At 39.6% G+C, this 16,751-nt stretch overlaps 1 protein-coding gene across 4 annotated transcripts in view; it reads right to left on the reverse strand.

Moving 5' to 3' along the window:
- Positions 1–1,641: 1,641 nt before the first annotated feature.
- Positions 1,642–16,751, reverse strand: part of LOC121734363 (protein fem-1 homolog CG6966) — a 96,392-nt gene continuing 81,282 nt past the window's right edge. The window contains exons 2-11 of one of the 4 annotated variants that reach the window (XM_042124911.1): positions 15,772–15,924; positions 11,560–11,719; positions 7,753–7,953; positions 7,190–7,408; positions 6,487–6,673; positions 5,890–6,053; positions 3,958–4,176; positions 3,079–3,329; positions 2,456–2,629; positions 1,642–2,084 (exon numbers count right to left, since the gene is read on the reverse strand). In XM_042124911.1, coding sequence (XP_041980845.1) covers positions 1,836–2,084; positions 2,456–2,629; positions 3,079–3,329; positions 3,958–4,176; positions 5,890–6,053; positions 6,487–6,673; positions 7,190–7,408; positions 7,753–7,953; positions 11,560–11,719; positions 15,772–15,888 — 1,941 coding nt within the window. In that variant the 5' untranslated portion in view covers positions 15,889–15,924 and the 3' untranslated portion in view covers positions 1,642–1,835. Of the gene's footprint in view, positions 2,085–2,455; positions 2,630–3,078; positions 3,330–3,957; positions 4,177–5,889; positions 6,054–6,486; positions 6,674–7,189; positions 7,409–7,752; positions 7,954–11,559; positions 11,720–12,774; positions 12,841–15,771; positions 15,930–16,751 lie in introns of those variants that run through there. The other 3 variants (XM_042124910.1, XM_042124913.1, XM_042124912.1) reach the window with 3 other exon arrangements.

Here is a 16,751-nt window from a genome sequence, read left to right on the forward strand (position 1 = left end):
AGTATTTAGCAAACTAATAAATATAAAATGAATAAACTATTTATATTTCAATACAATGGTCTACTCTAAAATACGTGGAAATTAATGTAAAATACACTGATTGTAAAGTAAAAAAAAACTGTAAAATACTTATGAAAAAATACGCCTCTAATTTGTGACAGTTGTCTTTGGACTTTGACAGACTACAAAAGGTGTGTTCCTAAACTCTAATCAGTATACTTGGTAGTACCACCGGACTCTCAGTAGCCAACCAAATGTTGTTTAATCGAACTAGCCAGTATACTGTTTGTGTTTCGGAACAGGCTCGTTATTCAAAAGTAGAAGAAGTTTGAAAGATGTCAAGCACGTTTTTAATCTGTGGCGATTAAAAGGTACACTTCAAGGACAAACAAAACACAAGGGCTCAAAACCAGCGATAGTTAAACGCGAGGGCACTGTTATTGATTATGAGCAAATCACTAAATTAGGGTTACACGCTAATATTAAAATGCAATAAACTCTTGTGCTAAACTAATAAGTAACAGACTTCTAATGACAATGGCAATACATAATATGACGTTATCACGAGCCGCAAGGTTTTTCCATTATTTTGGTGCATTATTGCATAATACATTTATACGCCATGGCATGTCAAGGTAAGAAGGTACTGAAAGGCGCCACTTTGAATTTTTTGCGTCATTTTGACATTTGAAGTTTTTAACTATCGTTGAATTTGCTTGTCAATTTTACTTTAAATTTGAAATCTTTGTTGAAAGCGACATATTGTCATCCCGTAAGTACTCGAATTTTGAAGAACGCATTAAGCAAGTTTCAAGAACTATTATTGTTAGTGAAATATTTTAATCAAGTGACATGACAATATTGTGTGAAATAAAACGTCAAAAGTAGTCAATGTCACGTCTCAACATAGGAACACGTATTTAACACCAATTTGCAATAGAATTTTAACATCAATTTAATATAACCTATATAATCTAATTTTCTATACAACTATTCTAATAATTCTACAGGTACATATTCCTTGTTCTCGCACCTTTAAATAATGGCATAAAACTTGGGCAGTCATATCGATCCATTTTTGCAAAGCAAATGTAAACAGAACATTTTGTGAACGGAGTAATTTCATAAAAATAAACTAGTAGTCATGTCATTGCGTATGGTAGAAATATTACCTCATTAGAGGCACAACTTTATTCTCTTTAGGCAAACACCTCCATTCAGGGCCGGACCGTGAGCTTACGAGGCCTTGGGCTGAAACTACTTAGGGCCACAACATTGTCAGTTCGTAGTACCAACACCTAAATTGTATAATATAAACCTTGATCGTAGGATTCTCAGGGATACCAACAAAAATTTTATAAAATTATGAATTCTTTCGAATCATCGTCTATTTTTGACTTGACTTAGCTGGGGGGGCGGAGGCCCTTGAACTCATGGGGCCCTGGGCTTAAGCCCAAATAGCCATATGGTAGATCCGGTCCTGCCTCCATTGATTTACATTTGTCTACTTATCATAAACGCTCAGATTATGTCAAAGCGTAGCGGAGAGAGCCGCAATATCTAACAATATTTTAATGCGACAAGTCATAAAGGATCCCACACATTAACAGTCTGCCTGCAGGCTCTGGTCGGCAGGCTGCCTGACAATCATTGACCGTCGATACAAAATCTACAAAATCGCCTGGGGATTTTTATGTGGTCTTTTCCAATTAACTGCCAGGCGGCGGCCTGCCGGCATACTATGTTAATGTGGCCCGAAAATGCGCGTACTTTTTTTTCTCAAATTACCCCCTTATTGTATTTGTATTCTGTTTACATTCACCCCACCTTAATATTTAGTGAGTAATAATCGTAGAATGCAAGCACTGTGGTACAACATGTCTGTAAGGTAGTTTATAGTTTTTGACGGTGCGTGCGGCGAGGCATTTCAGTGTGGTATACTTTAGCGGGTTGACTATGGAGGTTATGTTCTGTTGGGTGGACTTGAGTATCTCCTCTGGCGTTTCTCCCTCGTAGTTGACTGTGTCTATGTGTGCGCCGTGCGCCAGTAGCTCTCTGAACACGTCGGCGGGGCAGGGGTTTATCTGTAAAAGATAGATTTTATATAAATTTGTAACAAAATTAGACCATAGTAAGCAGTAGTGGTTTTATGACGGCATTGCGCGGTTATTTACGAGTTTTGACTAGCACTATCGCATCATAGAATACGAAATAATTTATTTTCATTGCTTGAAATAAATAAGCCATAAGTTTTTCGACAGATATTAAATGAGCTCCCAGAGTGGCTATTGTAGTATATTGAAATACCTTTCTAATGGCATATTGATACGTTGTTATTGGATCTTGGACTAGTCTCCATACATTTTTGCCCGTCCTCCTTTAATTTGGATACGATAAACCACTTCTATTTCCGTCATTGCATGTTTAACAATCCCTTTAACAACAAGACTTTTACCTTGGCAACAAGATGCAGAGGCGTATTCCCATCCGCGTCTCTCGCGTCGGGCGCCGCGCCCAGCCGCAGCATGAGGGCGACTAGCGCGCGCGCCGGCGCCCCCTCCGTGAGCGCCCCGCGCCTCCCCGCCTCGGTTGAACACGCCACGTGGAGAGCTGAGCGGCCTTGACGAACCTGGGAGAAAAAAGAGCTTATCACATTATGAAATTGTATATAAGTGCTAAAGCTATATTATATAATATTTTTAAGACAAAAATTGATGACTAAAATCAAGCTAAGAATGGATCGGCTCAATTTAAGACTACTACTGTGAGAGCCAAAATCCAGAACGCCGGGAATTTAGCACTGAAAATAGAATCTGACCAATGTTTGGTTTTCAGGTAAATTGTATAATTAGCGCAGACTTCATTTTCAATTACTCTTTTACTTAGAACAAAGTATTTTATTGCAGCCGTACAAAGCGAATTCTAGATTCTATCTACAAATAATTAAATGTAGTTTTTAGCAGAAGGCATTATGCAAATCACGACATGTGATATAAAAATGTTGTGGCTCATCTTGTGAATATCTCGAATATCTTTAAGCTAATTGGACTAGTAGAACATAGCCAAATGTGCACTCACCTTAATATCTAACTTAACGAGTGTATATACAGCCTTATGTATTCTTCTAGACACCTCCTCAGTACAATCCGGCTCCTCTAAAAGCCTCGCCATAATGGCCGCTAGATGGAGCGATATAACCAGCACTCGCTGTAGCGTGCCTAGTGTTTGCTCCTTGTCTATGGTCAGGTCTACGCCCCTATCTATCTCGGATAGGGCCTTCCTGAACACTGGGTCTATGTCGTCGAACGTCACCGGCGGGATAATACGACCTGGGAAGAAGAGAAAAATTAGGTTTTAGTGGTAGGATTTTTGGTATTATTTATATTGTAATGACAATATAGCTACATATTGTAACGTCAATGACGGCTGCTATATAACTTCATAACACTTGCTATATAGAGTCACTAACACGTGCTATATAACGTCACTGACGCCTGCTATATGACGTCACTGACGCCTGCTATATGACGTCACTGACGCCTGCTATATGACGTCACTGACGCCTGCTATATGACGTCACTGACGCCTGCTATATGACGTCACTGACGCCTGCTATATGACGTCACTGACGCCTGCTATATGACGTCACTGACGCCTGCTATATGACGTCACTGACGCCTGCTATACAACTTCATAATACCTGCTATATGGCGTCACTAACGCTTGCTATATGTGTGACGTCACATTGCCCGGGCACGCACTAGCGGCCATCGAAAGTATGGTGTGGCCGCTTAACAGCGTGCGGCCTGGTGCGCGTGGTCTATGGCGGTTTCATACTAAGGTATCTATCTCGATGGCCGCAGCGGCCTGGCCGGCTCGGCTTGGCCGCTAGTGCGTGCCCGGGCTTACGCCTGCTATATGACGTCACTGACTACATGACAGCTGCTCATAACTCACCTCGCAGTGGCGGGCGCGCGCGTTCAGCCAGCATATAGGAGAACAGCTCGGCGAAGCTGTACAAGCTGGACTGCGTGAGCGGCGACAGCGGCGGCAGCACGGCTCGTTGCATGTCGAGCGCGTGATGCCACAGCTGCCGGCAGCGCGCGAACCGGCCCGCGTCGGCGTACACCGCGCCTCGGTACCGCACGTAGTAGGATGTGTCCGGGTGGGCGGGACCTGAAACATGCCGAGTTAAAATTAGATAATAATAATAACTCCCACACCGGTTTCGGTAACGTTGTCCGGTTTCGTTGAAACCAGGCCAGTTACGCAGGAGTAATTTTGTAATGCTCAAGTGTGTGCGCAGTACACATCAGCACTCTCTTTTTTTTTTATGAAATAAGGGGGGCAAACGAGCAAACGGGTCACTTGATGGAAAGCAACTTCCGTCGCCCATGGACACTCGCAGCATCAGAAGAGCTGCATGTGCGTTGCCGGCCTTTTAAGAGGGAATAGGGTAATAGGGGATGGTAGGGAAGGGAAGGGAATAGGGTAGGGGATTGGGCCTCCGGTAAACTCACTCACTCACAAAATTATAAATAATAGAGATAGAATTCCGGGAGTTGGGATTTTTTAATGGAAATTTCCTCTTCTTTAAGAATCTTTTTTTAAATTTTTTTTAAATGTTAATAGTTTCGGAGTTTTTAACAAAAAACATACTTAATACCTTTTTCTTTTGCAACCTAATTTGCTTATAACTTTTGCATTTTTTTATGTGCTAATACACGCTTCCGATACATTTTTCTAGACGTCTTCCCGAATCTAATGAGCTATCGCACGTATTTTTATGACCCTTATCTCTATATTTCGCCATTCTCAACTTATCGCTTAGACTAATAACCCAGTGGGACGGAAGACCGACCTGCAAAAAAACGTGCAGGACAATGCCGTGTGAATCTACTCTGAAGCGGGCTCCACGCTCGCGGCGCGAATTGCGGCCAAGATTCACGGGCGCTATGCGCCATGAACACGACGCGGATAAATACGGCCCTCTACACTCGCAATCTTCGCATTTACATTCGCGCATTTGAGTAAAATGGACGTTGAAGTCATTGTTGCTGCTGCTCTTACATAGTATTGCTTATCAAAATATCGCGGGCCAAAAAACCGACACCGGACGGGGAAAGCCGCGAAGTACGAACGCGAAGTCGCGAAACCCTCCACACTCACGACTCGCGGCATTCGCGGGCTTTCGCGCCGCGAATGTGGAGCCCGCATAACAGGATGGTTATGAAACAGCTGTCTTTTAAAATGATAATTTAAAAGTTGTCAGTATAATTTCTGATTTTGGACGAATACAGTGTAAACTCCATGTAACGTCACTCTATTTAACGACAAACTCTCTAAAGCGTCGAAATCAATTGATTTTGGTTGGTTTAGCTTGTCTACCATACAATGGTACACTCTACATAGCATCACACCCACTCTCAATAACGTCAGCATTACAACAATTGAACATTAAAAAGTACCTTTTAAATTACTAAAATTAGTAAAAACTGCACAGCTGTGTACGTTTTTTTGTCGCATTGTTATCCTAGCCCGCGATAAATTCGACTTTCGGCATCATGCATACGGAACTTTCTAAGAAATTAGTCTTTTTGTTTACGAATTGAGATTGATTGCATGTGTAGGTTGTTTTAGAATTTAGTCCCTAACTAATAATAAGGAGTCATGGATTATTAATATCTATTCGTTATCATAATATTCTCAGTTATAGTTACATCAACTTTCAAACTGTAAATACGGTTAGTAAAAGAAAATCACTGTATAATGACGAAAAAGTATTGATTTTTCTTCTCTCCATTAAACAACAACTCCATATAACGTCATAAAATGCACGGTCCCTTCAGTGTCGTTATATAGAGTTTACACTGTATTTCAAATCTTTACCTAATATCCTCTCTCTGATGACCAGTGCTTGCATTCTCATCGCGTCGGGGTCAGCCAGCAACTCTTCTAGCTGTTGAGGGTTTGAGGGTTCCACGGCATAGTCGTACGCCTCGATTCGAGGCACGTCCTTGGGTTTTGGTATTGGTTCGCCGTCTGCTGGGAACCTGTAACGTGATGATGAAAACTTTAGATATTATACTAATGGAAGGCGATTAGGCGACATAAAATCAATGATTTCATTCATGACCACCTTTGGAATATGGTATTCCCAAGATGGTCATGAATGAAATAGTTACTTATATTACTTTTTTTTAAAGAGTAATTTTCCGACTTTTTGGTAAGAGATGGCCCCGTGCGAGTTTCATACGCATGGTTCTTCTCGCCGGGTTGGTTCCCGAACCGGTGACCATAATTTCGACGTTCAGAAAAAAAGTTTTATAAAAAATTGACTGAATATATTTATATATATATATATATATATATATATATATATATATATATATATATATATATATATATATATATATATATATATATATATTTTTTATTTTTTTTTTTTTTTTTTTTTTTTATTTCATCCAATGTCATCATCCATACCTGTCATCCATCGCCCGCTTCCACAGCGCGAGCGCGCCCACCATGTCTCGCCGCTTGTCGACGTACGTCGCGCCCAGCAGCTCGAGAGCATCGATCCGTTGCTGCCGCGACACCAGGGCTTCCGATATGAGGTGCTCCACTATGTGCGTGTGGCCCGTGACGGAAGCAGCGAGAAGGGGCGTCATGCCTGGAAGAAGAAAGAAGCGTTCATAGATATGGACTAGGGAAGACGGATCAATGGTCAAGCAACTCACTAGGACGCCATGCAGACGTTGCCGGTTTCAATATCCACGCAGTTGATATTGGTATCCAAATTACTTGGCGACATTTCAGTACAAAATGTTTTGGTACGAAGCCGGCAATGTTGCCATGATAGCCTAGATTTACGTCACTAAGCAATTGCCGTCTTTTCTCGGAATCCAATGACATGACGATGACAGGCAGGACTGCCAACTGCCAAGACATAACAGCGCGTCCCCATCAAACGACGCCGCACCGTATTTGATGGGTTAATCTGTGCGTCGGACATACATCCTCCCAAGAACTTTCTAAGTTACCTGAGAACAGGGAGGCGTTTACGGTCTGCTAAAAAGCTTAGCCACTCTGCTCAAAAGCTCAGACGTGATCCCGATTAAAGAAAGACCGACTGCGGGATCACGTCCGCATTTGAAAAGATGCTCTTGATCAGAACCTCAGCACTCACCGTACGAGTCCACGTCCATGGTAGCGCCGTGTTTCAGCAGCATCCGCAGTATGTGGAGAGATCCGCTCTCGGCACAGTCGTGTAACGCCGTGTTGCCCTTCACGCTCTTGCGATTGACATCCGCGTTGAGGGAGAGCAGATACTTGGCTATGTGGATATGGCCCTTGTAGCAGGCGATCATTAGGCAGGTGTGGCCATGACGATTCGCGATTTCTATGTCTGGAAATGGAAGAAATGATCAAGGTAAGTTGGTAGTTTACTGAATAAGAACGGCAAGGATTTTTTGTTCAGCCAACAGATACACTGTGACGTCGCAAACATTCCCGATAGCAAAACTTTTTGAATACCCCTAAACCAACTAAGGATTTTTTCCAAACACAGGTTTCCCTTCCATCAAAGTAATCCCCACTAGAGGAGGTAGACCTTCCTTAATCACTATTTTTAGAAACTCTTACTGGCTTCAAAACACTATAACGTGACTTCTTACTGTGGATAGCCAATGATCGGGCACGAGTTTGGCCTAGAATGAAACATATTTGGCAAAATCTATGAGAACATCTTACCTGCGCCATTCTCCACCAGGAATCTCACTATTTCATAATGTCCATCAAAGCAGGCTGCTCTGAGGGGGGTGCTGTGTGTCCTTGTCGTGGAGTTCACGTTAGCTCCTGCCCGTACTAGCAGTCTCACTAGTGGTAGATGACCGGCCGCGGCTGCACACCACAGCGGCGGTGCGCCCTCTATCGTTTCACCGTCAAAGGTCACTGGAATGAGAAGGGTTTATGGTGATTATTGGCATAGTATCTGGCTTTTTTTTTTCTAGTTTGCAATCAGTATTAAGAACTATAAGTAGGTGAGATATAGGTGCTGGCAGGTAGACTGCTTCCAGCATCGGGTATATCTTACTCAATAATCATAAACTCAAACTCAAACTAAAAAAAATATATTCAGAGTAATTTTTTTTCAAATCTTTTCTGAACGTTGACACTACTGGTGCCTACCACCGGTTCGGGAACTATCCCGGCGAGAAGAACCTGCGTAAGAAACTCGGCGTAAAAAAATATATTTAGGAGGCAACATATTCTTCGTTTTCTGGCGTTTATTGTAATTACGACTGGTCAAAGATATTCGGGTGGGCCTCCAGTCGTTTTTTGTAGCTGGCGTATGGTACTGGATTTTGGAATGGATTGATACAACTTAACATAACAGCTAGACATATTTGCATTGTTTTATCTCGAAAAATATAGGGTTCCCACTTTCCGAGCAACAAGAATATCGCAACTAAGTTGTGGGCTACATTTTGTTGTTCTTAAATTAGATACGTAGAGTATAAGTATTATCAATAATTATGGATAATTACTTCGGCTACCCATTATTAGTGTTTTTCATTATCGGAATTATATTAACAAAGTTTCAATACAGTTACAAAATGTAATAGCAGAACACTAACTACACATAATTATTGATCTCTGCCACCTGTCTATCTATACTCTATAGCAGGGCTTCCCAAACTTTATATTTGTACAGTGAACTTTGCCATTTCTTTACGACGCGACGTCCCTCAACCCAGCCCCCAAAAATACTTTCTAATTTTAGAACCAGCCTACATAGGTTATCATATAAACACTATTTGGATATTTAATATTTTTATTTTTATTAAGAAATAATGATCAAATCAAAACATAAGCATAACATTTTTAAAAAGAGATATTTATGAAAGATATTTTAAAGCCAGCCTTGCTGGCTAATGTGACGGCCGCCGGCCGCGCTTGCTTTTCTGAGCATAGCTTTTAAAGCCGAGGATTTAGACTATAATAATAATATCTATGGACGCTTCACACCGCGTCAGTCTGGCCCCGTGCTAAGTACCTGAAGGACTTGTGTTACGGGTGCCAGACAACGGAAATATATTTAATACTTTTATACTATTCATAATATATTTAAGATTTTTATTATATAAATAAAATAAAATAAAAAATGTTTTATTTCTGAGTAGATTTTAAGAAAATACTTTCAGAATGTTAATATTAGCTACGGTGCCTACCACCGGTTCGGGAACTATCCCGGCGAGAAGAACCGGCGTAAGAAACTCGCACGGGGCCCACTTTTTTACCAAAAAAAAGTGAGGTAAAAAAATTAATCTTTTAAAATAAAATTTACAATGCTGTAACTTAAAATTATACAATATATGATACACATATTTAATACACATCACAATATATAATACACATATTTAATACACATCCATGACCCAGGAACTTCGAAAAATTTTTGTTCCGTCGGCGGGATTCGAACCCGCGACCCCCGGCTTGAGCTACCAACGCGCTTACCACTGAGCCACAGAGGTCGTCAACTGCCCGAGAATCCCGGGATGTATGATTGATATAATGCCCGCGGCGCTCATTCGATTTGCTTGTGTTGACATGCGACGCCCTTGGGACAGTGTCGCGACGCCCCGGGGCGCCGCGACGCACAGTTTGGGAAGCCCTGCTCTATAGTATAAACGTGTGGACAATAGCAATGCTCAGGTAATCGGTAACTAACGACTTCTTTAATCGTTACTTGCAGGAAACTGTCATCCGTTTAGGTGCGCTCGAATATAAACGTGATGTTTTATTTTACATGCGAATTCATATATTTTAGTATACTAACTAGTAATACTACCAGTCACCAGACGTTTCGGAGTTTTAGCAAATAGCACCGCGACACTTTCTTTTTGCAATACGTATAAGATTGAAAAATATCACATTGCCTAGGAAGAGATGTAATGTAGATTGTAGGGTATAAACAATAATAACCTTTAAATTTAATATTTAAGTAACTTTTGTAAAAACGTAAAAAATGTATGCTGGTATGAATAAATATTAACATAAATCAATAAAAATTAGCAAAACAAAGTGTTTTTAACATTTTTTTGGGGTTTCGTTAGATTGAACGTCGAGTCCACGGTAATTTCAGAGTTCATACGTTGTGAGAAACTTTGATAGTGCGATGCAGGTTTTTCGCGCTTTTGCGCTGTTCGGTTCGTACTGCGTACATGTCACAAACCTGACTCACAGACAGTCTGCGGAACCCTTCGTCGCGCGTCAACTTGCAATTGACCAGTTATTGAAGTTAATGAAATTATAAGGTTATAATCGATTAGGACGAATGGTCAATGACACTCAATGGTCATTTTTTTACCAACTGAATTTGACTTCTTTCGAACTTTATATAAGTTTCCTCAACAAAGTCACTTTAACTCCAGAGTTTATTGAATTTAACATTTTTGTATAACCAATTTAACGACTGACCTTGAACTTACATATTAAATAAAATCCATTTACCGTCAATTACTTGAACAAAGGTTTAAGTCTAAAATAGCAAATAAGCTATGTCCACGCTGTGCACTTTCATCTTCAATCTTCATCAACTTGAATGCGTCAAGGAACGCAACTCCAATATTGTCATTTTTGAAGTTTTGGATACGGTCAGAGGGCATGCGTCGCGGGCAAGCCTCACGTCCGCACAGTGCGGACAAAGCTATAGACGACCAATCTTGGTTGGGGCCTGGACGACAAGCATGTTGCGCTCCAAACCAAGTTTGTAGTGAGAATGATGACAGCCACCGTTGAACTTAAGAGGAGTCCACACCGCCCTTTTTTCCATACAAACATTGTCCCCTGTTTCCTCCCTGGATAATGCTAGTAGAGTTATAATTTTTTTCATGAATATCTACGGCCACTACTACAATGTCCCTATGTTTTATTTTTTTTTTCATAATTTAATTATTAAATAAGATATGAACTTTGAAAATTTTCCGCTGTGTTCAAACATCCAGAAAACAGATTTGGCTAGATTTTACAAAAAAAATAAAACATAGGAACACAGCTCAAGCCTTTCTAGTTTCTTTAATCTTTAATGAAAAAAGTACTTAAATCGGTTAAGATTTGGAGAAGGAATCGGGGGACAACGAATCATTGATTTTCTGCAGTTGTCTCTATAGCGTTCTGCGGTATAGGCTTGAGGTAAGGGAGACAGCTATAGATATTACACGTACTTTTTTTTCATTTCTCTAGCCCCTGGTGTATCCTCTTAAGGCATTATAAACTTACTCTCATAACCCAGTGGGACGGAAGACCGACACGACCGGCGGCGAGAGATCAGGCGCAGGACCGACTTTTACATGCCCATCCGACGCATGGATCATCTTACTTGTCAGACAATCAGGTGATCAGCCTGCACTGTCCTAACCAAACTTGGAAATAACATGTTTCCAACGCGGGAATCGAACCCACGGATTCCGAGTCAAGAGCCGCGCTCTATACCACTAGACCACGGAGGCGTTGTTATTATTATTGTATGGGTATAATAAAGAATGAATTGCATACCTGATCCAGGCTGCTCAATATCAGCCTTGCACCGCTCAATGAGGTACTCCGCGACGTCATAGTGGCCGTTCCTGCAGGCGATGACGAGGGGCGTGGCACCCGTCACCTTGGATCCGACCAGCATGCTGAGCTCGTCGGACCTCCAACTGTGAAGGTACATCTAGAAGAGGAGAAGAAAACGGTTAGTTTCTGGAAAAGGCTGTTGGACTGTGAACGTTGATAGTTGGCTCTTGGACTATGAACGTGGATAGTTGGCTCTTGGGCTATGAATATTGTCGGTAAGTTGGCTATGATCATTGATGGTCACTTGGTTCTTGGACTATGAATATTGAGAAATGTACTATCAGATTGATTAAAAGGCAGACGTACCTACTTTGCAACGTCGCGTTGTTTGGGGTAAGATAACTGGTAAGACACTGAACCAATTTTAAAAATTATTTTATTAATAGAAAGTCCCGCGTTATCTGTGAGTAAACTTTGTACATATAACTGAGTGAGTTACTATAGGTTATAAAATTTCAAAATGTAAAAAAAAGTATTTTTTAAATACAATCAAAGCTTGTATGCCATTAATGCTTTTTTCGCGGGCGCAGCCGCGGCCTAAAGCTAGTAAATAAATAATGCACAAATAATTTAAAAAAAAACACAGGTAACAATATAGGCATCAACTATCAACGATTACCATCGGTTAAAAATGGCGAAAAAAGGAAATCGATGATTTAAAGTCGTTTTATATAACTTTCATTAAAAAATAAGACAACAGTCTCTACATAATAACTCTACAAAAACCTGAACATTTCGTTACTAAAATAGAAAAACATATAATTTTTTACTGGTTGCTATAAAACATTATATTTGGCGCACTTAAGAATATATTTTATGAAGTCTGGCAAAGAAATCGTAAAATCTAGATTAATTACTACTGTTTTTATACCTGTTGAATTTTGCTAACTATACTTCAGTTGCTAAACAATCTAACTGAATTTTTGTAATTATTGGTTACGCTTTCTAAACAGTTTTTTTTATTTATTATTTTCACGCAAATTTAAAAACCATTTCAAATTATAAAATCCAGATAGACTCAGAAATAACAACAATAATAACAGCAAAAAACAATCAAAATTAAAAATCGTGATGAAAAAGAAGAATTTGATCAAATTCTAAAATTATATTTCCGCAACAATTTCACAAAAATAGAACTATAAACCAACCAACCTAATTCCAGCAATTTCTAATACCGTTAAAACGCGTCAACAAAAAGAGATGAAACTCACAAAAGCGATCAAGCTCAGACAATGACAAGACAATACAACGCGAGTGGTACTGTCGCACTCGGTGCGTGGCCTAAACAATATAAGTAACCTAATTAGCGTCGACAAATGACCAATGACCATTTCACAACAGGCCGTGAACACATTAGGGGCGAGCGACAAAATTTTTCGAGGAGCGACTCGCGACGCGAATCATCGAAGAATGCCGTATGTTATATTACCCGAGCGAATAATGCAGAGCAAAATCGATATTCCTATTTCCTAAAGTATACAAACATATGCTGCTACTCTCACGGTAAACTCTACATAATATAATGGACACATACACGTCCTGTAACTGTAAAAGGAAGACTATAACAGAGTCCTATTTAGGCACTAAGAATCCGTCACGCATGTGTCATTCATTTAGAAAAATTGTAAGAGTTGCATTGAAATTATTACGATCAGAACAACAAAATTAGTACAGAAACATCGCGAAGCTTGCCAAAGTCTGCGTTATTTATGAGATTGTTCGATTAAAATTAAAGCAGAACGTCTGTAGGTCACGGTGCCTTATTTGTAATTTTAATCGCAAATATAATAAAAATGTTTTCGGAGACGCATACATACTGTGAGTTCAAGGCAGAGAACCTTTTAGTTGGGGAGGGGAAGAGGGGATTTCGGGAGTAGCTCGAGCGTGTCAGATTAAGCTTGCATAGGCTTCCGACATGTGTCTAGTCCAGTTATCATAGTATAGAAATCAGATTTCTCACGTGGTGGATAAAAAAAAACTTTTTTTTAAATATTGAAATGTCGTCGGATCTGTCAGATTAAGATTGGGATGTTTAGTATACCCCAAAGAAGCTCCCATATAAAGCACTGACGATTCAAAGGTTAAATAAGCCTGTAGGGATATTTTAAAATATAAAAATAAAGCTTCATATTTTCTTAACTAAGCTTCGCAGATATTTTAGTCCTCGTTGTCTAAAATATATTTATAATTTACCTAAATAAGCAATTATCTGAATATATTTTCTTTTTCAAAATTTAAAATGGCTGCAGTTTCTGAACCCACCGCTAAAATAAAAAAACGCTCTTATTATTTTTTTATCAGCTCTACCTAATGTACAAAATCTACTAGGTCTCCATAACGCTCGAGTGACTGGCTACAAGAATAGCACCCTCCCCTCCTCTTTTCGCTTTTGGAAAAAATGACACTTTGTCGTCAACACTTCGTCGCGTTCAATGTGTTTTCGGTTTTAACTTTTAACCTTATTGCCTTAAAAGGTTGTCAAATTTTAGCACTGTTTTGTTTGCGAATTGCGTGGAACGAATCACAAAAACAACAAAATGTTGTTATGTTCTTTTACGTTTTTGTGTCAATATTAAAAAAAAAATACTTGGGTAACTCTTTGTTAGCGAGTTTTCAAAAATCTGACATGTTTCCTGAAACGCAATAAAACAAATTAATTCCTTTATCCACAGCCCTAAATCCGAAACAAAGACTCCTTTGTGTGTATTTTCGTAAGATGTCGCACAGTTCAGTGTTACATCGCGAGTCGCGTGTGCCGCGACACACTGAAATTCGGTGGCGTAGCTACTAAAAAGCAAGGAGACCACAAGGGTCCCTCAATCTCTGATTTAGGCCGGTATAAATAGTCAGTACTCAAGATGCATCTCGGTCTCAAGACACGGTTCAGGCTCTGTGATTGGTTGGCTGTCAAAATTTGGACCAATCACAGAGCCGAGCCGCGTCTTGAGACCGGGTCGCATCTTAAGTACTGACTATTTATACCGGCTCACTATCTATAAATTGTAGATGTTTTGTATTTGTAAATTATGATCTAACTACTGGTTGGCCCCGGCTCTGCCCGTGGATCATACATAGCCTATCACTCAGGGATATCTTAGCTATACATTGGTGAAAGATTTTTTGAAATTGGTCCAGTAGTTCCTGAGATTATCGCGTTCAAACAAACAAACTCTTCAGCTTTATAATATTTGTAATTAGTACTAAGATGTATGTTTTAGAAATAAAAAATGAGGTAATTGGATCTTAAAATGCGTAAAACAATTGGCATGCCATGTCAAATTCTTATGGTACATCCAAATAAAACTTCGATCTTGTCAATTGCTGGGATCCCTTTATTTTATGCCCCGGTGTCCTCATTTACCTAGCTACGCCACCGCATTTTAACATATTCATTAATTTATTACAAAATAATCGGTGTCAAGGTCCGGAGGGATGAACCCTTGGCCTTGGAAATAATAATATCGCAATACAAAAGAAAGGCTTTTCATTATGTTGTCAGGGAAATGTGAAAGTCATTGGCGAAAATTACTGCCAAAGCCCAAATAGCATCCGTATTTTTATACAGAGTGTAACAAAACTAAGTGATAATACTTTATACAGGGCCCGATCTAAGGGGGGACGAGCCGGGCATTTGCCCAGAGCGGCAAAAATGAAGGGCGGCGAAATTGACTTATTCCTATCTTCCAACCTAGCCATCCACCACTTAAGTTTGAGAATTTTACCAGCTAACCTACCTTAAGTTTGCTAGTGAAAATATTTGAGTATTTTACTTAAATATTCCTCCCATTTTCCCCCAACAAATATGTTTCTTATATATGTAAAGGGCGGCGAAAATGATCTTTGCCTGGAGCGGCTAAATGGCTAGATCGGGTCCTGAGTAGCAGCACTGAAATAGCTAATTTTTTCTGTGATTTAGCGTCATGACTTTAGATACAAAAGTTGAAAAAAAAATGTTCTTTCAGCGATGCTACTTTCACAGTGAACTCTATAATATGTACAAGGAACACATACACACCCTAAAGTACTATCACTATGTTTTGTTACAACCTTTACAGATAAGAAAGAAAATCGATTCTTAAAATCGATAATATTTCGATATCGATATCCTCAACAAAGAAGTGCTTCCCAACCTATGGCACAAAAAATTACCTTCTTAATCCGCCTGATCAACCGTCTCTGCCGTCTCAGGAGGGTCTTGCCGCATCTTCGGAGCCTCTTCCATACCGGCACTAGGTCTATCAGATCCCACATGTAGGCACCCGACATTTTGCCACATCACATTCACTATTCACTGACATCCCACTACACTTTGGGGAAAATTTGCTCATTTAATTGAAGACGTTAGCGGAAGAATCAGGTAAGTGACAGTTAAAAAAATGCCGTTTTTGCATAAATGTCATACATAGCCTATCGCTCAGGGATATATCAGGCTTTAGTGCCGGTAAAATTATTTGAAATCAAAAATATGTGGATTTTGGAAGCCAGATGATGAAGTTATTAAGTTAGAAGGTTTGTTCAGATTATAAAGGAAAAATGAGTTGTCCTTATGCGTTATAAAATGTGAGTTATCTGGTTCATCCACTCACGTCTTTAACTTATCATTTGTTTTAGCTGTTGAAAGATAGTGTTAAATAATATTTGCCCGCTACGCAGTTGTGTTTGTTTGGGTTTTTATATGTATTTTCTTAATTACATAGTTTTTAGTGCCCATCTTAAGCACTAGAAAGAATACTGTGTAATTAGCAAATACATTATTGTAGTCATTAAACTTAAAATGTAGTTAAATTGTTTTTTGTACGTTGCGCAATTGGTAGAAATAAGTAACCAAGACCATTAGTGGTTAAAATATTGTCCAAAGGTAATTATTAATTACTAACCATAATATTAATATTTAATACCATAAGTTGATCAAAGCAATCTAAAACATATCCAACACGGCTTTTAGGGTTCCGTACCCAAAGGGTAAAAACGGGACCCTATTACTGAGACTTCGATGTCTGTCCGTCTGTCACCAGACTGTAACTCAAGAACCGCTATAGCTATAATTCTGAAATTTTCACAGATTGTGTATATCTGTTGCCGCTATAACAACAAATGCTAAAAACAAAATAAAATTGATATTTAAGGGG

The sequence above is a fragment of the Aricia agestis genome, chromosome 15 (assembly GCF_905147365.1).
Source record: "Aricia agestis chromosome 15, ilAriAges1.1, whole genome shotgun sequence".
In the NCBI taxonomy this organism is placed as follows: Eukaryota; Metazoa; Arthropoda; class Insecta; order Lepidoptera; family Lycaenidae; genus Aricia; species Aricia agestis.